General features: G+C 35.4%; 1 protein-coding gene across 1 annotated transcript in view; it reads right to left on the minus strand.

The window, feature by feature from the left end:
* RNF13 (ring finger protein 13) overlaps positions 1-25,604 on the minus strand; it is an 87,305-nt gene that overhangs the window by 54,020 nt on the left and 7,681 nt on the right. Inside the window, exons 2-4 of the mRNA XM_031957781.1 lie at positions 21,667-21,789; positions 18,086-18,166; positions 4,827-4,952 (exon numbers count right to left, since the gene is read on the minus strand). Coding sequence (XP_031813641.1) covers positions 4,827-4,952; positions 18,086-18,166; positions 21,667-21,780 — 321 coding nt within the window. The 5' untranslated portion in view covers positions 21,781-21,789. The remainder of the gene's footprint in view (positions 1-4,826; positions 4,953-18,085; positions 18,167-21,666; positions 21,790-25,604) is intronic.

Genomic DNA, 25,604 nt, shown 5'->3' on the forward strand with positions numbered 1-25,604 from the left:
TAGATTTGTCATGTCAAGAGCAGAATTAACCATTATTTTTACTCAGAATAGTTATCGTAATCAGTGAAATTCAAAGTTAAAATCGGTGAAATTGCTAAAGATGCAGTTAAATCTAGCCATTGGACTTGAATATAGTTATTACTAGCAACACATTCACTGAATATTCTCTCAAAAAATAAAAATAATCTTTCATTCCCAATAATGAACTAATAATATTGGCAAATAAAAATTGAAACAAAATCGGAACATACTCAGTAGTCACAAAGCAAATGTTAACAAATATTAAAACATGTTTTCCAAATTTCAGAAAGTGAGAAAACTTCAACAATCCTGAAAAGAATCAACAATTACATTAACATATGGACCAACAAGCATACAAAATATAAACAAGGAAAATCCATCCAAATTTAAAAACCATATTACATGTGTCAGTCAAATTAACTTATATTTTCAACCGAGAAGCAGCTGGCATTTTTAAGAATACAGGAGGCAGAAATAAAATCTAAATCTTTTTATAAGCAAGTAAAAGCTTTCAAGTTTATAAAATGTAACTTTGCCAAGCATATGGTGTCAAGAGGGAAACAAATAAAAGAAGGCAAAGTAAGACATGTAGAGCAAAGAGGGTGGAGGGAGACATAAATGTACTTCAAAGAGTCTGACTGCCCACACGAGCTCAGCAAAGACTAAGTAAGCAGGCTGCCTAGCTCAAAGCAATCTACTTCCCTGAAGGTCTTTGAAGACCTTTTAAACTATTTCTCTGTTACAGCATAAGCAATCCTTTTCCAGCTACTGCATCCTCAGCAGCTCTTTATATCTAGAAACTACAGACTGATTCATTTCACTTTAACACTGGATAAGAAAGTAGAATCTAAAATGAAAAATTATTTTAACAAAGACAAACAGAAGTCAACACAATTCTTCACAAGAAATCGTGGATGATAACCTCTGGTGAGAGAATCACAACCTTAGGGCTGTGGAGATATCTCCATCCACCTCACAGGTGAGGAAAGTGGTATGCAAAATCGATGGTGACGTTCCCAAGACCTCACCAGCATTAATTACTGTCAGGACTATTTCCACAATTGGAGATTTGAGGGTCTTCTCCTCCATCATTTCACAATAAGAGGTGGGTGATTCTTTTTTTTTTTTTTTTTGCCAAAAGCACTTAACTGAAGATAACTACACAAGTGCTCTCACTCCTCTTCTCCTTGAGCCAAATGACCCTATCACTCTTCATCTTCAATGGCTCCCTATCTTTACTAATCAAAAACATGTTCTTTTTTCCCCAATCTTCAAAAAACTTACTGTTTGAAAAGTCTGAAAAGACTTACATCAACTAAAGCTAAGCAAAGTGAGCAGAATCACGGATATTGAATATGGATTGAAGCACAGTGATTTTTACCCTTTTTTGTAGACAAACAAAAAATACAGACAAGTATTTTCTTTCTTGTGGTTTTTTTCCCTTTTGGTTGGTTTTTCATGCACAAATGATAAATATGGAAATATGTTTAAAAGGATTGCACAGAGTTAATCTATATCAGATTGCTTGCTGTCTTGGGAAGGGAGAAAGAAAAAATTGGAACGTAAAAGTCTTACAAAAATGAATGTTGAAAAAGAAAACTATAAATTGGAAAAATAAAATATTGAAAATTTAAAACAAGGGCAGCTAAGTGGCACAGTAGATAGAGCACCAGCCCTGAAGTCAGGAGGAACTGAGTTCAAATCTGGCCTCAGACACTTAACACTTCCTAGCTGTGTGACCCTGGGCAAATCACTTAACCCCAATTGCCTCAGGAAAAAAAAATAAATAAATAAAAACATAACAACTCAATGTTCTTCCATTCCAACTTGTAATCTCTATGTAGAGAACTCCGTGGGCTACCTCAACAACCCCAACCACTCCCTCATCTTCCAGTCTCACATCTTCAATTGCCTGTTGGTTATATCCCCCCCCCCTCCCCCGAGTTTCCTTATCAGCAGAATCAATGCCCGCCTAGTAGCATACATATTCTCATCATTTAGTCATCTTTCCCTAATATCTCTTTCTTCACTCCAGTCTCAGACATGAAGGCAATTCTCTTCCTTGCAGAACCAAACCCTCTACATGTTGTCTTTGATCTGGCTCCAGGCTCCTGAATAAGAATGATCTCTGCCAAGACAGGTGTGGCAACTTCTCTGCACCTTAGTTTCAGAATTTGTTTCCATTACACAGAAGTTCACAGGCTGATCTCTATCTTACACATAGGTCTATATGTGTCTGTCTTCATACCAGAACAACAGCCACCTCCCCAAGCCTACCTTACCGCAGTAACCTGCAACATCTCTCCCCACTCTGGTCCGTCTTCCACCAAGGTACCCCAGTGACTTAGGGCAGGTCTGTAACTTCCATACTAGAATTCCTTCCTGCCCACCTCCAATCTGCAAAATGCCCTTTGATCCAGAACACTGGCCCTTTTTTCCTCACAGAAGACGCTCCACAGTTCAGAATTTTCCCTCAAATAAATGTAAACTGTTTGCATTTTTGTTTTTCTTCCTGGGTTATTTCTACCTTCTGAATCCAATTCTCCCTGTGCAACAAGAGAACTGTTTGGTTCTGCACATATATATTATATCTAGCATATACTGCAACATATTCAACATATATAGGACTGCTTGCCATCTAGGGGAGGGGATGGAGGGAGAGAGGGGAAAAATCAGAACAGAAGTGAGTGCAAGGGATAATGTTGTAAAAAAAAATTACTCTGGCATGGGTTCTGTCAATAAAAAGTTATTATAATAAAAAAAAATTGAAAGAAATTGAAAGAAAGAAAAAAAGAATTTTCCCTCATTCTCGCTGCCCCCCAACTCTAGATTATCCTCCCTCTTCATCTACGCCTCCTGTTCTCCTTGTTTTCCTTAAATCCCCACTAAGATATCACTTTCTACAGGAAGCCTTTCCCAGTCCCTTTCTTAATTCATTTCTTTCTTATTTTCTACTTAGCTGTATGACACTCATTTATACATATTTGTTTACATGTTGCTTCCCCCCTAGATTGCAAAGTTCTTATGGGCAAGAATTATCTTTTGCTTTTTTTTATATTCTCAGCACCTGGGACACAGTAGGGCCTTAATAAATGCTTACTGATCAACTCTTCAAATAGATAAATGCAAAAGGCCATGAATCAATAATTCTCAAATGAACTTTGAGCCATTAAGAACCTTATAAAAGAATGTCCCAAATCACTAGTATCAAGAAGGTTTTACCTCATACTCATCAAAATGGTAAATCACCTTCTACTAATGTCTTTCATGTGGTGGTTAAATATAAGCTTCTGAAGGACAGAGGCTCAATGGGCAGGATAACACTTTACTCTTACTCACTGAGATGGTTTAGTCACTTCATTGTTGTAGATACTATTTCAAATAATGTAAACTCCGAGCTGTCTACTGCTTTAAATTCTGTGACTTTTGTTCATATTCTTGCATAAAGTTTCCACAAGGTATTCACTCAACATCTTAGAAGCTTTCCTCTCAATCATTTTACAACCTGGGGACACCAATGTGATGATACACTGGCAATACCAGTTATATTTTGCTTCTGACAAATGACAGACCATCTTTTTTGTGTGTGTTAATCATATATTGTTTTGATGATGAAAATATAATTAAATGGAAAAAATGTACGAAGTGCTTTTGTGAACAGCAGAGAAAATCAGAAGTCCCTGCTTTTAAGGAGTTTATATTCAAATGAAGGAGAAAACGCATATGGGAGATTTCAATTGCTAGTCCATGGAAAAGTCCCATGGTCATTAGGAAACAGTGACAAAACAAATTGCCATGCCTTTTCTTTAATGTACTTCCTACCACTAAAATATAACCTATGTGTGGTGTTCAACTTTCTGATAGTAACAAGAACTTGAATAACAAAAACTTTTCTAGGTCTTTAGGCTGCACTGCCACAGGGAATACTTCCCACAATGATAACTATGCTGGAAAATGGGGTAGAATCACTCCACAATAATTAGTTCATTCATCACGATTATTGTGTAGAAATTATTTCTGCCATGTTTTATATATTGAAAAAAATGAAATCCAAATGGAGCCATAAAAAATTAATTTTAGTACTGAATTAAATAAGGATAGGCTGTGAAAATTTTTTTAAAAGACTGTAGTATCTACTACATACATACATAACGTACCATGTATGCATATATTATGCTGCATTTCATCAGTAATGACACGTTAAAATTTTCCTTAGACCAATAACGAAAAAATGGTACAACATAAAGCTGTTTCATATGGACTAAATTAACCAGTTATTCCCCAAAGCTTCTCCTAACCCAGATCTAGCAATACAATTTTAAAAGAAATATACTATAGTTTCTGTCTATCTGCCTATAGCAAACATCTGACTCTCCTCTCTGAAAACATGAGAGAAGGACATGTAAAATGGAAGTTCATAACATCTGTCATAGAACCAGCCCAGGGGAGTGAGCTCTTTGTCTTGTAAAGCAATGAGAAGAGATTCCTGCTACACTTCATTTACTACCAGACATCTCCAAAAATAAAGTAGCACTGGAAGCCTGACCAATTCAAGCCAGTCAAACGGCCAGGAGACAGAGCCAGCCAAGTCTAGTCACTACAGGGGTCCTAGATGAAACAAATAAAATGAAGAAAACACACATATCATCAATTTTATCCTTGTTTCCATGTTAAGTTCAAGATTTAAAACTAAGAGTTAGAAACAGAAGAGTTCCTGGGTCTAGCTGACATAAGAGTTGACATAAATTGGCATAAACAATAATCTAAAATTGTCCTTTAAAAATGATAAGAAATTATACAAGTACCTTGATATCAAAATTACAGTCAAGTCTTCTAATTAACACAATGAAGGCACTGGATGAGTTGTCTTTCAATGGTGGAGGTGCAATGGGTTCGCAGGCATTCTCTGGTTTTGAGTTTATCAGAAATCCCTAAAACAAAGAGAGGTATGATAAGATTGTTTAAAAATAAATTCTCAAAATTTGTTCTTTCTAGTACAAAGGCAAAAATAAGACTAGGACATATCTGATTTTTTAAAAATAGTAACTGACAATTTTATAACATTTTCAAATTTTATGAAGTACTTTATAAGACCTCATCTGAAACTCAAAAATAAGTGATTATCCCCATTATAAATATGAGGAAACTTGGTGCTTAAAAGGGTAAAATGATTTGTACATAACAAAAAAGCAGGAGACAAAGGATAGACCAAGATTTTCATCATACCAGGTCCAATACTCTAACAGACATTGTACCATACTACCTCTTTTTCTACTTAATTAGGATCCCTTATCCTTATATATTGGAAAAGACCATGAAAATAAGTTCCCAGATACTTTTCAGAGCTAAGAAATTAGAATGTATCTTTTAGCAATTCTAGGACATGAAATTTGATTAGTGAGTTATAAAACATATACAAAATCTGTATCAAATAACTTGCATTTTCAATGGGCAGGAGAGGAGGGAGGAAGGAAAAGAATCTGAAACTTAAAAATTAAAAAACAAATGTTAAAAATATTGATTCTATATATAAGTGGGGGGAGATAAAACACTAAAAATAAAATTAAAACAAATAAAAGTTGCAGAAACATTAAAAAAAAAAAAAAAAAAACCCAAAGTATTCCTTTAAAATTTCTGAAAAAAAGCGATGCAGGAAAAAGGCAACCCACCAAACTTTAAGTTTCTCTCCTCTGAAATGAATGCCTGTGGTGTCTAAGCTGTATTTGGAGACAGGCACTACCCAGATCAACACAGCTGAACCAGTCCCCACTGCCAACCTGTGTCATCCAATTTTGGCTGGAAATATCAGGTGACCCCCTCAGGGCCTACCCTCCTCCTTGCCCCCACCTGCCCCCACCCACAGCACCTGCCTTCTCCCCATCTTCCCCCAGCACCTGCCTCCCCAATGCCTGCCCCATTCCTTCCTGCCTGCCCCCCAGCACTAGCCGCCCTCTTCCCCACCTGCCCCCCAGGCACCTTACCCCAGTGATTGCTCCTCAGCACCTGTCCCCCTCCCCACTGGCCCCCCAGTGCCTGCCCTCTGCGCCCCTCCCCACCGGCCCCTCAGTGCCTGCCCCCCTCCTTCCCACCTGCCCCCCAGCATCTGGCCCCTCCCCACCTGCCTCTCAGTATTTGCCCCGAAAGGGCTACCAAACTGTGCATACCCTTTAATCCTGCAGTGTTTCTACTGGGCTTATATCCCAAAGAAATCTTAAAGGAGAGAAAGAGATCCACATATGCAAAAATGTTTGTGGCAGCCCTTTTTGTAGTGGCCAGAAACTGGAAACTGAGTGGATGCCCATCAATTGGAGAATGGGTGGGTAAATTGTGATATATGAAGGTTATGGAATATTATTTTTCTGTAAGAAATGACCAGCAGGATGATTTCAAAGAGGCCTGGAGAGACTGACATGAACCGATTGCTAAGTGAAATGAGCAGAAACAAGAGATTATTGTACATGGCAACAAGACTATACGATGATCAATTATGATGGACCTGACTCTTTCCAACAAGATGATTGATGCCAGTTTCAATGATCTTATGAGAGCCATCTGCACCCAGAACGAAGACTGTGGGAACTGAGTGAGGACCACAACATAGTATTTTCACTTTTTCTATTGCTTTTTTTTTCTTTTTCATCTGATTTTTCTTGTGCAGCATGATAATTGTGGAAATAAGTATAAAAGAATCGCACACTAGTACTGGGCTTATACCCAAAAAAGATCTTAAAGAAGGGAAAGGAACTTGTATGTGCCAAATATTTGTGGCAGCCCTGTTTGTAGTGACTAGAAACTGGAAAATGAATGGGTGCCCATCAATTGGAGAAAGGTTGGGTAAATTGTGGTATATGAAGGTTATGGAATATTATTGTTCTGTAAGAAATGACCAGCAGGATGAATACAGAGAGACTTGCATGAACTGATGCCAAGTGAAATGAGCAGAACCAGGAGATCATTATACACTTCAACAACAATACTCTATGAGGATGTATTCTGATGGAAGTGGATTTCTTTGACAAAGAGATCTAACTCGGTTCCAATTGATCAACGATGGACAGAAGTAGCTACACCCAAAGAAAGAATACTGGGAAATGAGTGTAAACTGTTTGCATTTTTGTTTTTCTTCCCAGGTTATTTTTACCTTCTGAATCCAATTCTTCCTGTGCAACAAGAGAACTGTTCAGTTCTGTACACACATATTGTACCTAGGATATACTGTGAAATATTTAACATGTATAGGACTGCTTGCCATTTGGGGGAGGGGGTAGAGAGAGGGGAAAAATTGGAAGAGAAGTGAGTGCAAGGGGATAATGTTGTAAAAAATTACCCAGACATGGGTTCTGTCAATAAAAAGTATAATTATGAAATAAATAAATAAAAAGGGGAAAAAATAAAAAAAAGAATTGCACACATTTGATGTATTTTGGATTATTTGCTGTCTGGAGCAGGAGTGGGGAGAAAGGGAGGGAGAAAAAAATTTGATACACAAGGTTTTACAAGCATGAGTGTTGAAAATTATCTATGCATATGTTTTGAAAATAAAAAGCTACCACTATGGCTTGAACCAACGATCCCTATTGTCTTTCTCTTTAGATAAACACCTTGGTACAATTACCTGTGCTTTGCTGTTCAGTCATTTTCATGCATCTCTGACTCTTCCTGACCATTTGGTGTGTTCTGGGCCAAGACACTGGAGTGGTTTGCCATTTCTTTCTTGTATTACAGATGAGAAAACTGAGGCAGGCCAGGTGAAGCAACTTGCTCAGGCTCACCCAGCTGGTGCCTGAGGCTGGATCTGACCTACATGTGCTTGTGTTCCTATTCACGTCTCAGTCTTCTTACATCTGGATTCCAACTGGGTCACAATGCTCTTTTAACTGACAAATTGAATGGCGGAGGGCTTTCCCAACCAGAGGCTTCCTGCCTTTGATGCACTTTGGAGCCCATCGCTCTTCTCCAGCAGATCTGGCTGATTTGCATTGTCCATGTCCTGCTTCAACACCTGGGGCTCCACACTCTCTTGGGGGCAGCACTGCTGCCCCGTGGGTGGTGTTTTACAAACAAGGGTGAACAAAGGCACTGCCCTGGATCACCCCATTTTTCTAACTGACTAGGAAATCAAGTGGAGGATGAGTAAAAGTAGCTTCTGTTCTTTCATCATCTCCCAAGAATCAGAAGGTTCAGACGAGCCCTTGGACAGTCTCTGAAGGCAGGTGCAAGGCCTACTCCTTTGGACTCCAACAATGGGGTGACCCGAGTGGACGTTGCCCCCCAACTTGTATAACACTTAAAAGGGTTTTTTAGCTTGAATTTCCAATTCTCAGACTGGGCAGAGTGAAAATGTGCCTCAAGGCCAAAGGAAAATCCTTTAGTTGATTATGGAAGTCCCACAGTCAGATTTCCATTGAATAAAGATAATTTGGGCAGCAGTAGGTAAAAGAGACTGGAGTCGAGGCTCAAGGCCAAAGGAAAATCATTTAGTTGATCGATTATGGAAATCCCATGATCAGTGAAAGGCTGCTGAAATAACCTAGGGAAGGGAGGATGAGAAGCAACAAAGGTGGTATCTGGGGAGGGAGATGGGAGAAATGTCATAAAGACATCAAGGCAGAATGGAGAGACTGGGTGAATCTAGATCTGTGGGATGTAAGAGAAGGAGCTCAAGGTGTTGTGGAGGCAAAAAGCCTGGGAGATCTGATGTACTATGCTTTCTAGAGCCCCTACACTAGGATGCCAAAATATACCATCCGGACTAGCTTTCTAGAGGATCTTGGGACCAGCCTGAGTCCTTGGTCTTAGTGGAGAAGTGAAGAAGGCAGGAGATTCACAAGGATAGTCAAAGTCCTCTCAGCCCCTAAATACCTTAGTAGGATTTTATCACTGTAGCACACTGAGCATGTGCCAACTATAGAACCATTACATCACCATATCGCCACATCACACTGTGCAAGTACTAACTATAAGCACCCTGCAATTGATATGTAAATGCATCCTTACTGTAAGTATCCTTGCTTCAAGTAGAACACAAGTGGTGCCCCCTCAGATGGAGAGTCAAACCAGACATTGTCAGCAGGTTCCCTCTGGGCTGAAGGGTCTTCTACCTCACCCAGAGTTCTCCCACTATCTGCAGCCCTCTACAATCTGAGACATTCCCTCCCACAAGAATCTAACAATGACAAACTTCCAGGAGCATTACAGCCAAAATCCCTAATTTCCAAGTCAAACAACTCCAAATATCAAGAAACTACAGTGAGGATCATCCAAGATCTAGTGACTATCACTGTAAAGGAGCACAGCTTAAAACATGATATTCTACAAGCAAAAGATAGATTTACAATCAAGAAAAACCAATCAAAATCGCATAAAACGTTCAAAGAAATAGAGAACATCAAAAGCATTCCTGATGGAATGACCAAAGCTGCACAGAAACTCCGCACTGCAAACACAGAAATCAAATGCAATAGAGGAAGGTAAAAATAAGGAGAAAATGATAACAAAATGAGGAAAATCACCTAAACTCTAAAATGAAAAAAATGATACATATGTGCTCTCTAAATTTTATCTTATTCAGAAAGTCAGAGAAAGTCTAATGAAACAGAAGGCTTATAAATAATTCTGTTATATTCTGAGGATCTTAAAAGGAGACTGAACCAGGAAGGAAAAAGGAATTGGGGGCAAGGGGAGAGCACACAGAAAATGGGGGAAAATTAACTCACATATTCAAAGTGTGCAAAAGAAAAATATATGAATAAGGAGGGAAGAAAATATGCAATATTTACCTGCTATGTGCCAGGTATTGTGTTATGTGCTTCCACAAATATTATTTTATTTGAGCTTTGCAACAACCCTGAAAGGCAGGGATCATTACCTAGTAAGTGTCTGCAGCCATGTTTGAACTCAGGTCCTTCTGACTTCATTTCCAGCATTATAATAGTGGCTTCTAAGAATACAAGGGGGGAGCAAACTACACTTGACCTTCACTTTCAACTGAACCAAAGAAGAGAAGAAAGGACAAAGAGATTTGTATACAGAAAATAAAAGTGCTCCAAGAGGAAAAAATTAGTTGCCTCCTAAGGGTTGATTTCAAAACATATTCCTGCTAGGATGGTAATAAGATATAACATATATAATTAACAGGGTAAAAGGGGGGGGGGAGGGGGAGGAAGAAAGCAAACCAGGGCAGAGGAGAGAAAGAACAGATCTGAGGAGAGAGATTAGCCTTAAGCAAATATATAAAATGTATAAAAATATTTATATGAGCAAAGAACTGGAAACTCTGGAGATGTCCATCACTTGGGGAATATCTAAACATGGTTTGGTATATGAATATGACAGAATACTATTGTATTGTAAAAAATTAAGAGACTCATTTCAGCTAAATCAGAGAAGACTTGTATGAAATAATTTTAAATGAAATAAGCAGAACTAGGAGAACAGTATATATAATAATAATATTACTATAAAGGTAAAAAATTTCAAAGATTCAGGAACTCTTAGAAAACGAAAATTTTTCTTATATTAAATTCAAATGTTTTTCTACAAACAAAACCAATGCAACCAAAACTAAAGCAGAAAGCTGGGAATCAATTTTTATAGCAAACATCTCTGATAAAGACTCCATTTCTCAAATTCATAGAAAACCCAAGTCAAATTTATAAAACTACACATCATTCCCCAATTGAATAATGGCCAAAGGACAGGCAGTTTTCAGACAGAGAAATCAAAGCTATCTATAGTCACATGAAAAATGTTCTAAATCACCACTGATTACAGAAATACAAGTTAAAATAAACCAAAGGTAGTATCTCACAACTATCAGATTGGCTAATCTGACAGAAAAGAAAAATGATAAATCCAGCAATATCACTACTAGGGCTGTATCCAAAAGAGATTTTTAAAAAAGAAAAAAAGATCTCTATGTGCACAAATATTTACAGCATCTTTTTGTGGTGGCAAAGAATTAGAAATTGTGAAGATGCCCATCAACTGGAGAATGACTGAACAACTCATACAAAATAAGATATAATGGAATACTACTCTACAACAAAAAATGATGAGCAGAATCCTCTCAGAAAAACCTTGAAAGACTTACAGGAACTGGTGAAAAGTGAAGTAAGTAGAACCGAGAGAACACTATACACAATAACAGCAATATTGTGCAATGATCAACCATGACTTAGTTCTTCTCAACAATATGATGAAGCAAGACAATTCCAAAGAGGATTGACGAAAGAATGAAAAAAGCTTTCCAAAAGCAGAAAAAGAACTGATGTAGTCTGCAAATAAAAGCATACTATTTTCATTTTCAAATTTTTTTATATTTTTTATAGTTTTTTTTCATTGTTATGTTTTTTCTAACCCAACATAGCTAATATGGAAATGTTTTATAAGATTGCACATATATAATTTATATAAAATTGCTTGTCATCTTAGGGAGAAGAGAGAGGGAAGAAGGGAGAAGTCATCTTAGGGAGAAGAAGAGAGAACATTTGAAACTCAAATTTTTATTTTTAAAAGGAATGTTAAATATATACTTAATACATTCAATATAGGAATAGATATCGTTCTTACTTTGCAGGAAAATAGGAGAGGAATGGAATACAGGAAGGGGGAGAGAGTGATAAAAGAGAGGGGATATTAGTGAATAGAGAACCAGCCCCAGTCTAGAACCCCAGTTCAAATCTGATCTCAGACACTTAATGCTTCCTAAAATGTGACCCTGGGCAAGTCACTTAACCCCAATTGCCTCAGCAAAAAAAAAAGGGGAGGGGATGCTGGAGGGCTGAGTGATTAGTAGAAAAACACTTAAGGATGGGCAGACTAACAGGAGATAGAAAATAGAATAAATAAGGGTGGGGGGAGAATACTGTTAGCAATAGTAATTGTAAAAAAGAATTTTGAAGCAAGTTTCTCTGATAAAGCTTCTCAAACATAGAAGGAACTGAATCAAATTTACAAAAAAAGAGCCATGTCCCAATTGATAAATGGTCCAAATATACGATCTATGCCGAAAGGGCTATAAATTCATATATATCCTTTGACCTAACAATATCACTACTAGGTATGAATACAAAAAAAATACAAAAGGGGGAGGGTGGACCTATATGTACAAAAAATATTTGTATGAGCTTTTTTCTCAGGACAAAGAACTGGAATTGAAGGGTTACCCATCAATTGGGGAATGGCTCAATAAATTATAGCGTATGATTATCATGGAATATTGTTGTTCGATGTAAAGTGATAAGCAGAATCCTTTTGGGAAAAGAAAAAAAAAAAACCCTGAAAAATCCTTCATGAAGTCAAGCAAAGTGAAATGTACTACTGTAAAGTAACAGAAATATTCTGAGATGACCATAGTAAATGACTATGCTATTCTCAGCAGTACAATAATCAATAACTCTTCTGAAGGACTTATGATGAAAAATCCAATCCATTCCAAAGAAACTGATTGCATCTGAATACAGACTGAAGCATATTCTCTCTCTCTCTCTCTCTCAACTTTATTTTCACTTAGGGGATTTTTTTTTTTATTGGAATGGGAGATCTATGTTTCCTTTCACAACATGACTGTGGAAATGCTTTGCATTAACTTCACATATGGCTTGTTAATGGAGGGCTGGTATGAGGATAAGCTAGAGAATTTGGAATTCAAAAGTTTAAAAAAAAAAAAAAAGTCATTCGTTACCATGCAGTTGTTAATGCTTCACTCCTCAAATTTCCTTGCATTTATTTTTTATTCATTGTGTGCATACTGTGATTTTTTTTCCCCTGTCCTTCAATGTGGATATGTTTTCTTATTGGAATGTGAGCTTTTAGAGGGCCAAGACCATTTTATTTTTATCCTTGTATACACATTACCTAATACAATTCTTTCGGTATTAGTAAGCCCTTAATAAAGTATTATAGATTATATTGTTTATATGTTTATATGATTAGAAAAAATAAAATACTATTTAAAAGAAAAAAATATGAATCAGAAACTCTGATAAACACAATATGCAACCACAGCTCCAGAGACCTCATGATGAACCATGCTATCCACACCTCCTGATAGAGAGATGATGAACTCAAGAGTGCAGATTGTGACTTTAAAAAACAAACAAACAAAAGCAATATGGAAATTTGTTTTGCTTGACTATGATTGTAATGAAAGGGAAGATGTTTATTTTCTTTGGAGTGGAGAAAAGCCAAGGTAGAAGAGAGAGATAAGGAAGTTTTTTTGGTTTTTAATTTAATTTAAAAAAAAAAATCACTGAGAAATTTGGTGAGAAAAGTAACAGTTTAGTGACGAGACTGAAAGGCAGACTGCTATGGGTTTAGGAAAAAGAAGAGGCACTAGAGAGCAAATGAAGGTAACTTTTTTTAAAGAATTTGGATAATAAAGGGAAGAGGAATACAGGTTCAATTTGAGGGGACCAAAGGGTCAAGTAAAAAAATCTAATTTAGTATAAAAGGGCCTGCAAAATCAGGTAATTTACTACTTTTCTTCAGGTAAACAAGTTAAAAAACAAAACAAACAAACAAACAAAAAAAAAACTAAACTTATTTAAACATATCCTGCTCTTCCCCACCTATTTCTGTATCTTTGTTTACACTATGCTCTACCAACTGGAAATTTCTCTCACACTTCCCACAATTCCTTTAATTAGTTGGATTGGCCTATATTGTGACCAATTCAAGTCCAAGAAAAAGAATTCTCTATAAAACGTACCTGATAAGTCATCCTTCTGCCACAATTTCTTTAAATGTCTCCAATGAGAGGAAATCTCTATTCCGTTATGCACTCCACTCTACTTTTTATCAGTTCAAATTATTAAGAAGTTTTTCCTTCAAATTTGCCTCTTTGCAAATTTTATCTTCTTTTCATAGTTTCTGAAGCCTTATAAAACTAATCCAATTCCTTTTTCATGTGCCAACCCTAGAAATACTTGAACAAAACTGTCCGTCTGAGACTTCTTCCCAAGTTCTTTCTACTAATTATCATGACAGAGGCTTTATGAGCCTTCCTTCTGGTTGCCACAAGTTATCAACATCCTTAATTGTGCTTACCTCAATGCAGCTCAGGTCAAACAGTCTCCTGACCTTCCTTCCAGCATTTGAATTCTCTATTTCTTGTTCTGTTAATTGGATATTCAATCTTATTCTGTTAATTCAATTACGTAATGGCTTATTTACTTAATTATTTTATTCAAAAAAAAAAAAAACAGTGCATTGCTTTAATCATTAATTCAATGGCTTTTTTTTTTTTTACTTTTGATTTAATTAATTTCTCCTTGAAACTTTAGAATTTCTACTTTGATATTTATTTTCTAGATTTTCTCCTTTTGTCAAAAAATTTGTTGAAATAAAATTTTCCCCAAGGATTGAATTTTGCTATATAACCCTGTAACCTCAATTTTATAATTTTCTTTGATAAATTATTTACTATTTCTATGATATATTCTTTCTTTCATTAATTTTTTAGAATGAAGTTATTTAGTCTTAAGTTCCTTAAATTCTTTCTTTAAAGGATAAATTTTTTTGTTTTATTGTTTATTTTTTATTTTATTATATTATTTATTTTTTATTTTTTATTATATTTTGTTTTATTGTTTATTATTTGTTTATTACTTTGAAGTCAATAAAAGTTATGTTTAATACTTCTGCACTTTTTTACATGTTTATAAGGTACTCTGTGTATATGTGTGTAACATGTACTAATATATGGTTAATTTTGTTAGGGTGTCATATATAGCAGAAAGATGTGCATGCTTCTTATTACTGGAGATCTACCATATCAACTTCTGTAAAGGTGCCATACACAACTGAGAAGTATATACACTTATTCCAATTCCTATTCAGTAACTGCTAGAGATCTACTATATATAATTTTTCTAAAATTCTTTACAAATCATTCACTTGTTTCCTGCTCATTTTTTGGTTATTTATCTAGACTATAATGCCCCCAACTATTACAGTTATACTGATTATTCTCCTTGTATCTCGCTTAGCTTTTCTTTTAACTATTTAGATGCGACATCTTTGAAATCATATGTTTATTGATATTAATTCATTACAACAGATTTTTTTCTGTGTCCTCTTCAATCAAGCCTAAAGCTTCAAGCGAGCCTGCTGTTTGGTCTAAGGTAATAACTGCTACTTTTTCAAAGGTCAGCTAAACAGTTCCAAACCTAAAACTATTATAAAATGGCAGTCATCAAAACCAGGTACTGGCTAGGAAATAGAGTGATGGATCAGTGGAATAGATTAGATACACACAAGGCCCACAGTAATAATCTAGTATTTGATAAACCCCCAAACTACAGCTTCTGGGAAAAACACTATTGACAAAAATTTCTGTGAAAAGTGAAAAACAATATATCAGAAAACTCAGCAAAGACCTACATCTCACATGCTTTACCAAAATAAAATCAAAATGGGTACATGATTTGGGCACAAAGAATGATACCATAAACAAACTAGGAGAGCAAGGGATAATTTACCTATCAGATCTTTAGAGAAGGGAGGAATTTATGACCAAAGAAGAACTAGAGAACATTATGAAAGGCAAAATGGAAAATTCTGATTACATTAAATTAAAAAGGTTTTGCACAAATAAAACAAACAGAAACAAGATTAAAAGGGAAGTACAAAGTTGGGAAAAAATCTCTACAGATAAAGGTCTCATTTCTAAAATACATAAAGAACTGTCTTAAATTTATAATACAAGTCATTCTCCAATTGATAAATGATCAAAGGATATGAACAGACAATTTTCAGATGATAAAATTAAAGCTATGTGAAAAAATGCTCTAAATCACTACTGATGAGAGAAATGCAAATTAAAACAATTCTGAGATACCACCTCACACCTCTCAGACTGGCTAAAATGACAGGAAAAGATAATGATGAATTTTGGTGAGAATGTGGGAAAACTGGGACATTAATACATTGTTGGTAGAGTTGTGAAATGATCCAACCATTCTGGAGAGCAATCTGGAATTATGCCCAAAGGGCTATAAAAACTGCGTGCCCTTTGACTCAGCAGTCTATATTCCAAGGAAATCATAAAGGAGGAAAAAGGACCCCCTATGTATGAAAATATTTGTAGCAGCTCTTTTTTTATAACAAAGAATTGGAAAATGAGTAGATGCCTATCAGCTGGGAAATGGCTGAATAAGTTGTGGTACATGAAGGTAACAAGCTGAATTTAGAAAGGTCTGGAAAGACTTACACAAACCAATACTGAGTGAAACAAGCAGAACTAAGAATACATTGTAAGCAATAATTGCAAGAACGTGCAATGATCAACTAAGAAAGACTTGGTTCTTCTCAGTGTTTCAAGGCAATCCCAATACATTTTGAAGAGAAAATGCCATCTGTGTCCAGAAAAAGAACTCAAGAAACCAACACATGCTGTGTTCACTTCTTTTTTCTGGATTTTTTCCTATCCCACAGTATTTCCCTTTTGTTCTGATTTTTCTCTCCCAACATGATTCATAAGGCAATGTGTATAAAAAATTAATTATTTAAAATAAAATAAAAGTTCAGCTAACCTACAATAAATTTTGCTCTAGCCTCTTATTTTAATTCACTTTATCTTCATGTTTCAAGGGCAAAATTTCTGATAACAGGAAGCAGTATATATAAGCAAGTCAAACCACCATCACGACTAAACCAGCCCAGGACCCAGAACACAGAAAATTGTGAATGGCAGTGTCCCCGAAACCACCACACCTATGTCCAGGCCCAGCTTCACAGCCATCCTCAGGGGAAGCAACCTTTCTTAAAAAAGGGACAGCCATAACCACCAACTGCCAAGCAAAGGCCATTCACAAAGCAGTAAAACTTGCCTAGCTGACACAGCAACATACCCTGAGAGAAACATACAGCTGCACATGCCAGGAAAAGTCAAACTATGTCACCACCTTGGCCTCAGACCATCTCCCCTCAGACCTTGATGGAGACAGTCCAGAACCCAGAAACCAAGACTCTTAAGAAAAGCAATGTTTTCAGCTCATCATCCTGGGATGACAGGCACACTGGTACACTGTTGGTGGCGCTATGAATCGGTATGAAAATTCCTGGAAAACAATTCGGAATCCTGCAAATAAAGCGACCAAAACATATGTACCTTGACTCAGAAATTCTGCTGCTGGGTTTACACTTCAAGTTGATCATTAACAAGAAAAACTCACCAAAATATTTATAACAACTATTTGTTATAGCAAAGAACTAGAGACAAATGAGATGTCCATCTAGTTGGGAATAACTAGGCCAAATATATTTATGGCATGTAAAATGATGAAGAGAGAATATAAAAATGCCTATATTAATTGATGCAAAGTGAAGCAAACAAAAACAAAGGGGCTTGGACATAGTCCAAAGGGAAGTGGATTCCTGGAAACAACACAAAGACTTATTAGGTTTAATGCCAAGTCAGTCATGATAAGGGCACTGTGGGATATGTTACTTTATTTCAATGTTTTGCTATATTTAAACTCATCTTTTAATTCCCAAAAGTATTGTTACAGTTTTTATTTACTGTTTTTAATTGCAAATATTTGCTATACAATGAGTTAAATCAGACTTTGTATGAAGGTCTGTTGAATCAACTGGCATTTACACCATCACTGCTACAGTCTTGTATAAGTTGGGTGATTAAGCTTCAAATGCAACCTCAGGCATGAAGCACCCACAGTAGAACTTTGGACAAGTTGTTCAGCTCCTCAAAGCCTTAGACTCTATGTGTAAAAATGAAATATCAACACCTGTCCTACCCATTTCATGATTTTGTTGAGAGTACTTCGTAAGCCTTAATGTGCCATTTAAATATTATTATTATTAAAGGGAAATGAACTAAAGGATTCAAAATGTTGGCATTAAAAATGAACTTCTGAAATATAACTTCTTCACATAAACTGAGGACAACCTATAATGGATATCAAAAATTGAAGTTCAAGTGATCAAAATGTTATAAAATTTTCAGGGAAACATATATTCATATTTTAGATACTTTAAACACTATCAACAAAATATGCTAACATAAAATAATGCTAATAATTTACTAAATACTATTTCTTACCTTTAAACCTTCAGTTGGAAGTCTATAACCAAATCTTGCTGGAAGGTCATCAAATGTCTGTGATACATTTTCAAAGTTATACTATACAGAAAATTAAAATGATTAAGTTATATTCATATTATGCAACAGAATGAAAGCAATACATTTATAATTATATTTAATCAGTTCTACTGCTACCTCATTTATGCTACATATACATGTGTATACATATATACATATAAATAAATCCTAATTTCATCTACAAATGCATTTTCAACATAAAATATGGCAAGAAATATGCTTAACATTTATTCAAAGTCAATACAAATATTTCAAGCACCTGCAGTATCAGTGGTAGGCATTCTCCTATCACCAGTGCAGATCATAAACTCTCTCTACCACCTTAGATTATATTCATGAGGCTTTTATTTTTGGTAAAAAATTTCAACACATTGAACCCAACTTGGTAATGAGTTCCCCCCCAAATGTAACTAGGCTAGTCATTGAACACATTAAGAGGTCTACAAATGAAATATTAACAGCTTAGTAGGATCTTATGGAATTTGGATGCCACTCACAAAGCACAAGAGGACAGACACAAGGAGAGAATTTCCATTTAAAATTCATTATTTTTGGTGACCTATGATTTAAGTGAAATTTTCACTAAATTCTTAGTGATTTCACACAACACACAAATATAGATTTTCAAAATAGGATGGTTTCTTTGCAAACAATTAGCATAATAGGCAACTTTTATGGGAACTCATTAACTTACACACATATTTACTAATTTACGCACAGTTTACCTCTCAAAAAATATCCATTTGATTTTCTTCCTTTTGTAAAGATTACTAGAAACAGACTTCTGTTTTTCTGACCCCAATCAATACTCTTATAACTATACTTCCTGATGAATTTGAAAAAGAGTTCCAAATGCACTTTTAAAAGAAAAAAAGATTCTGTTTCAATATACTTCCATATTCATTTTTAAGCTTCTCTAAGGTTCAAAAAAGAAAAATGAAACACTAGGCAAATCCAGCAAAAAAGTACAGTTTATATTTATTAAACAACATTTGAACAGCACATGCATAGGCACACACACAGTCTCTCTCTCTCTCTCTCTCTCTCACACACACACACACACAGACACACACACACACACTCCTTTCATGCTAGAACAAAATAAAAGCAATACCATTTCTACCCATAATTTGCTTGATGACCTTGAAGAAGCTTATTTAAGCTTTACTTTCTGTATCTGAAACATTAAAGGAATTGAACTGAATAATTTTTAAGAGCCCTCCTGGTTCTGAATTTCTTTAATTCTGTGGTTTTAGATTTTTACCTGAAGAATAATCTCATATTTCAAATGAGGAAAGAGAAGAAAAAATTTTATAAAGAAAAAGACATCAAAGAAAGTTAAATGTACTGACTCCATTTGTGGAAATGATCACAGAATTTGGAACTAGAAGAGACCTTAAAGATCCATCCTCTTATTTGCAAATAAGGAAACAGACCCAGGTCATAATGTTGGCACATCTCATAAAAAAAGACTTAATGAGTCATTTCCAATGGTATCATCTCCATGCCTAGAATTCCTCACTCAGCTGCAGTAATTTCCTATACATGTTAAGCTATTAATTATTACTGGCAGGAGGAATCCAGTCTTGGGTTCTCATGCCATGATAGGGTGTAGTCTATACCCCAGATAGGATCAAAAACACTTACAAAGTGAAGGAATATTAATATGTAAGGTGAAGGAGATCAAGGGGCTACTAATGCCAAGATTCTGAAGTTAGGTGACTCAAAGTTTGATCTCTTTGACAGAAACCAGGATATGTGAAAGAACTTGGCCATGAGCAGGAGGTAACAATAGCTTCAGGGAAAAAAAGATTTTTCGGGGATGGGGTAGTCCTGGGCATCCTTGCAGAGAGTTGGAAAGGAATTAAGTCATAGAGAAATGTATGAAGAGTATCAGGATCCCCAAGAAAACAAAGTGAGACCATAGTGCTGGAGTCAACAAAAATGTACTTTACATCTACTATGTACTAGGTGTAGGGAACTTACATTCTACTGGATAAAAAAAAAGCACAAAGTTGGGAAGTTGGGACTTGGGGAGTGGCACATTTCACAGAATAATAGAATTGAAAAAGACTTCAGACATCAACTGGGCCAGGAGGAGAGCACCATGGCAGGCAGCCTTGGGACAGGTGGCACAGGGCCATAGAAAACCCACAACCTAGGCATATGTACCCCATTGCAGGTAATGAGCTTCTTCCAGAGGCTGTATAGGACAAAGGGAAGGCTTACCCTGTTGCTGTATGCAATGGACACTGACTACCTGTGTCCCTAGTTCATCTTCCAGAAAAAACTCCAAGACTTTCAGAGTCCTCAATTAGAAGGTGCATTTATATAAGCCAAGTCCAACAAGATCATATAGGCGAGCTTCTTGCTAGCTGTAAAGGTTCCTGATCATGTTACCACTTTTCCAATTCTTCAATAAAACTGTAACTTATTTGTGACATTAATACTTCAAAGTTATGAAGCTAGGGAAATATTTCCAAGTGCAAGAAGAAATCTTAAAAAAATGGTCTACCTAATTGCTATTCTAAGAAAATAACTAAAATCACCACAACCATTGATCCATTCAAGATGGATATTCCAAGAAAATTAATAATAAAAATAAAGGTCTCTTATAGATCAAAATATTTATAGCAACACTTTCAGTAGTAGTAAAGCACTAAAAAATAGATTACTGTTAACTTAGAAATGGGCTACATGAATTGTCATATGTTAATGTTATGAATTACTGCAGCACTGTAAGAAACAATGAATATGATGACTATAGAGATATATGAACTGTCCCAAAGTGAAGAAGTAGCAGAACAATACCCATAATAACTACGAAAATGGAAAAAAAATAACAAGTGACACTGTGAAATTATGAGCAAGCTTCAATTCCAAAGAGATTTAAGACTAAGGTTCCCCTTCTCCTTTGCAGAGGGTTGGAACTCTGAATGTCTGAACACTGCATATGACAACAGCCTTGGTTGATGTGTTAATTTTGCTGATTTTTTTTTTATTCTCTTATAAGGGACAGCTTTATGAATAGAGGAGAAGGAGCAATATTATTGGATGTATGTGACTTGTTGTCAATTAAAATGCTTTTTAAATCAGCTTAAAGTTTGAGTAACAATCCCAGAAATTGAGGACTTTCTTCCTAGACTATCTTCATAGCTTCATATTATAACTGATAAAAGCAACAGAACCATAAACATTAACTATACAACTATAAAATAAAATACAACTATTAATAAAACATTAACTATACAACAGAACTATAAACATAAACTATAAATCATTCTTATGTAAATGCCTTCTTTTCAGTAAAAACTACTCTTGCCTGAATCACAAAATATCTATGGGCAAGATAATTTCAAAGCATTAGGAGAATCATGAAGTTCTAATTGTTAATTACTTATCCCATAGAATAAGCATATTATAAAAGTCAAAAAACACGCACACAACCAGTTTGGGTGTTATTTTGTTAAATTTATCTCCCCCTTATTTCAGACACATTAAGTTGTTTCAGTTACACTTACCGCTAAAATGTCTGCCTCCACAGGTAATAAGTTAAAGAATGCAAACAGCTGGACAGTCAAAATAGTATATATCTGCGTGGCTGACAACATTAACATTCCTATGGATAACAGCATCTTAATCACCTGAAAAATAAGCACATAAGAATGATGAGAAGGCCAAAAAAAATACTGATTTCTTAAAGTGGCACTTCACAATAGTCAACTAATACTATTCATCTACCATATATTTACTGAGGAGAAATAGCTATAAATTCATTAGCAATCAAATACTTATTTTAAAACACTGTTTTATGTTATTACTAGCACAGGGTCCTTATCCAATGGAATACATAAATATGTAAATCTCTTTACATAAATTCTTAAACTTTTAAAGTATATTTATTACAAACATATTGCTATTAATGTTTCAGGTCAAACCCATATTTTAAAAGCAAAACTTTATTATGAATAACTAATTAGTAATAACACATTTACATGATAAAAGAGGCTTATAAAGAATTTCCATAACAATTCCATGTAAAACTATTTTTATTCCCACTTTTACAGATTGTATTTGCAATTTAATCAGAGTCATATAATATATATTAAGCATTTATTATGGTATGTGTAAAGTATATCTATTAAGAAACTTACATACAAAAGAAAAAACAAACGTGTCCTCAAGAAGCTTACAATCTATTGGGGATACAACACATGTAGAAGTATGTAAATACAAAGTAATTTCAGGAGGGAAAAAGTAAAATAAATTTTGGGGAGGAAAGGATTATGGGAAAGAAAACAAAGACTCATAAAAGGATTTATAAAAGCAGTGATACATGAGCTAAGTACCAAAGGGAGCTAGAAGTTCTAAAAATCAGAAGATGAGGAGAAAGTGCATGACAGGTAATGATTATTTCAGGTTGAGCTATTTGTATTTTTTTCCTAGAAACAAAAGAAAGCCATGTTTAACTTCTGAGATTAGTGACAAGGTAAAATCTATGTCTTTGGAATATTAAATAAGTAGCCAATAGAAAAGCTGGTAACTATATCAAAAGTCAACATATATAGCACTTTAACTTTGCAAAGTACTTTTAAAAGTATCATCATCATCTCATGATGAAGCCAGAAGCCAGTTCCAAAGGTCTTATGAAGAGAAAGCCATTTGCACTCAGAGGGAGGACAGTGGGAACTGAGTATGGATTACAGAACAGTTTTTTCACTCTTTTTGTTGTTTGCTTGCATTTGGTTTTCTTTCTCATTTTTTTCCTTTTTGATCTGATTTTTCTTATGTAACATATCTGTGGAAATGTATATAGAAGAACTGTACATGTTTAACATTAAAAAAATAACATTTCTTTTGAGTTTTACATCAACCTTGTGAGACAGAGGCTATATATAGGTACTTATATTCTAATGGGGGATGAGAAACAAGTTTTCTTTCAGAGAATTAACATCTTCAAACATCACAGAGTAAGTTAAATAAGGCAAACACAAAAAAGACACAAGTGAAGCTTTTTGTGTTTGGAGTTTTTGTTTTTTAATTTTGTTGGTCTTAAGAAATGGAAGAAACAATAGAAGGAAAAAGGATTTACTAGGAAATGTGGAAGAAGATTTTAGGATTTCACAATAAATACAGCACATGAAAAAGATATAGATACTAAATCAGGAATGGGGGAAACAGGATTCTCACTACCTATTTCACGTATGAAAAATAACAATCAACTAAAATTGAACATACATACTTGTGGTAGAAATACATTAAACAAAAGAGAAATGGGCAAGATCAGGGAAAGGGGGATAAAAGGAGGAGGGCAGGAAAGGTCTGTTGCCCCAGGGTAAGAAGGCCTTTGGAAACCAGCCAACCAAGATCAGGCTTTGGGAACCAACAAATCCTTAGCCATGGCAATGGCAACAGCAAGGGGACTTCAAGAGATCTCAGACTACAGACACTGGGGGATCAAATAGTCACTCAGGAGGCTGTCTTTCCTAGCACTAAATCAATGCCCATACTCAAAGTTTAGAATATAGTTTTGGCTTAGAGTCCCAGGGCAAGAAGGAGCACTAGTATACCAGAACAGCCAGTCAGCCTGGATCAGGACCCTCCCCACAGATCCGGAGTGCAGAGAAGTGCTTGTGGTCACTCACAGATGAGAGCATATAGGCCACAAGAGTAGTAAACACATTTCTCCTTGGCTCCCACCACCTTGGAAGAACCAAGAACTTCCAGGTCCCTAGAAGGATCTCCAAAAACAAATGCAAAAAATCCCTGAAGCTTGTGACATTATGCCCTGTATTCTGGAAACGTTCCAAAAGCCAAGCAAAAACAAAGGCTGGGAAAATAAGCAAACAACAGAAAAGGATTCTGATCATAGAAAGTTTCTAAGTAACAAGAAAGATCAAAGCACACACTCGGAAGAAGATAACAGTCAGAGCTCCTACAAATAAAGCCTCCAGAAAAATTGAGAATTGGTCTCAGGCCATGGAAGAGCTCAAAAGGGATTTTGAAAATCAAGTTAGAAAAGTAGAGGAAAATTATAAAGACAGACAAGAGTGATACAAAAGAAAGTACAAAAAGCTAATGAGGAGAAGAATGCCTTAACAGCAAAACTGGTCAATGGAAAAGTACAAAAATTCAACGAGAAAAATAACTTCTTAAAAATTAGCTTTGAGCAAATGGAAGCTAATGACTGTGACAAATCAAGAATTTTAGAGAATGACAGAAAGGAGGATTTATTGGGGGAGGGAGTACCAAAAGTAGAGCACTTTTGAGGAGGGACATGGTAAAAGGAAAGAGAATAAAATTAACAGAGGAAAATAGTTAGCAATAGTAATTGTGAAAAAAAATTTGAAAGAAGTTTCTCTACTTTAGGTCTCATATCTCAAATATATAGGGAACTGAGTCAAATTTATTAAAAGCATTCCCCAAATGATAAATCATCAAAAAATATGGACACTTTTCATATTAACTAATTAGGCTATTTATAGCCATAGTAAAAAAAAGTGCTCACTCACTACTGATTGGAGAAATGCAAATTAAAATAATTTTATACCTATGAGATTAGCTAATGGGCCATAGGGGAGTAAATGAGAAATGCTGGGAGGAATATGGGGAAAATGAGAAGTAATGCATTGTTGGTAGAACTATGAACTGATTCAGCCATTCTGTAGAGAAATTTGGAACTAGGCCCAAAGGACTATGAAATTATACATACCCTTTGACCTAACAGCACCATTAGTAGGCATATATTCCAATACATTTTTTTTAAAAAAGAAAAATGATCTATGTGTATAAAAATATGTTTAGCAGCTTTATTCTCAGTGCAGAGTTGAAACCTGAGGGGATGTCTATCAACTGGGAGGATGTGTAAATAAATTGTGATATGTGATTATGATGGAATATTATTGCTCTATGAGAAATGATGAGCAGGGAGCTCTCAGAAAAACTAGAAAACCTGTGCAACAAGAGAACTGTTCGGTTCTGCACATACATATTGTATCTAGGAAACACTGCGACATAGTTAACATATATAGGACTGCTTGCCATCTAGGGGAGAGGGTAGAGGGAGAGAGGGGAAAAATTGGAACAGAAGTGAATGCAAGGGATAATGTAAAAAATTACCTTGGCATGGGTTCTGTCAATAAAAAGTTAGTATAATTAAAAAAAAAAAGAAAGAAAAAGAAAAACTAAAAAGTCCTCCCTGAGCTCATGCAAATTGAAAGGTATTGTTTACAAAGTATGGACAATGTTGAGGGATGATCAACTATGAATGACTTTCCAAGCATACTCTGAAGAACTTACGATGAAAAATGCTATCCATACCTAGAGAAATAATTATGTCTACCTACAGATTGAAGCATACTTTTTTTTTTGGGGGGGGGGGGTGATCTTTTTTTTTTCACATGTGCCTTCTCAATGGGAATGTGAGGGGGGAAAGAAGGGAGAGAATTCTGGAGTTTAA

The sequence above is a fragment of the Sarcophilus harrisii genome, chromosome 3, assembly GCF_902635505.1.
Source record: "Sarcophilus harrisii chromosome 3, mSarHar1.11, whole genome shotgun sequence".
Classification (NCBI taxonomy): domain Eukaryota; kingdom Metazoa; phylum Chordata; class Mammalia; order Dasyuromorphia; family Dasyuridae; genus Sarcophilus; species Sarcophilus harrisii.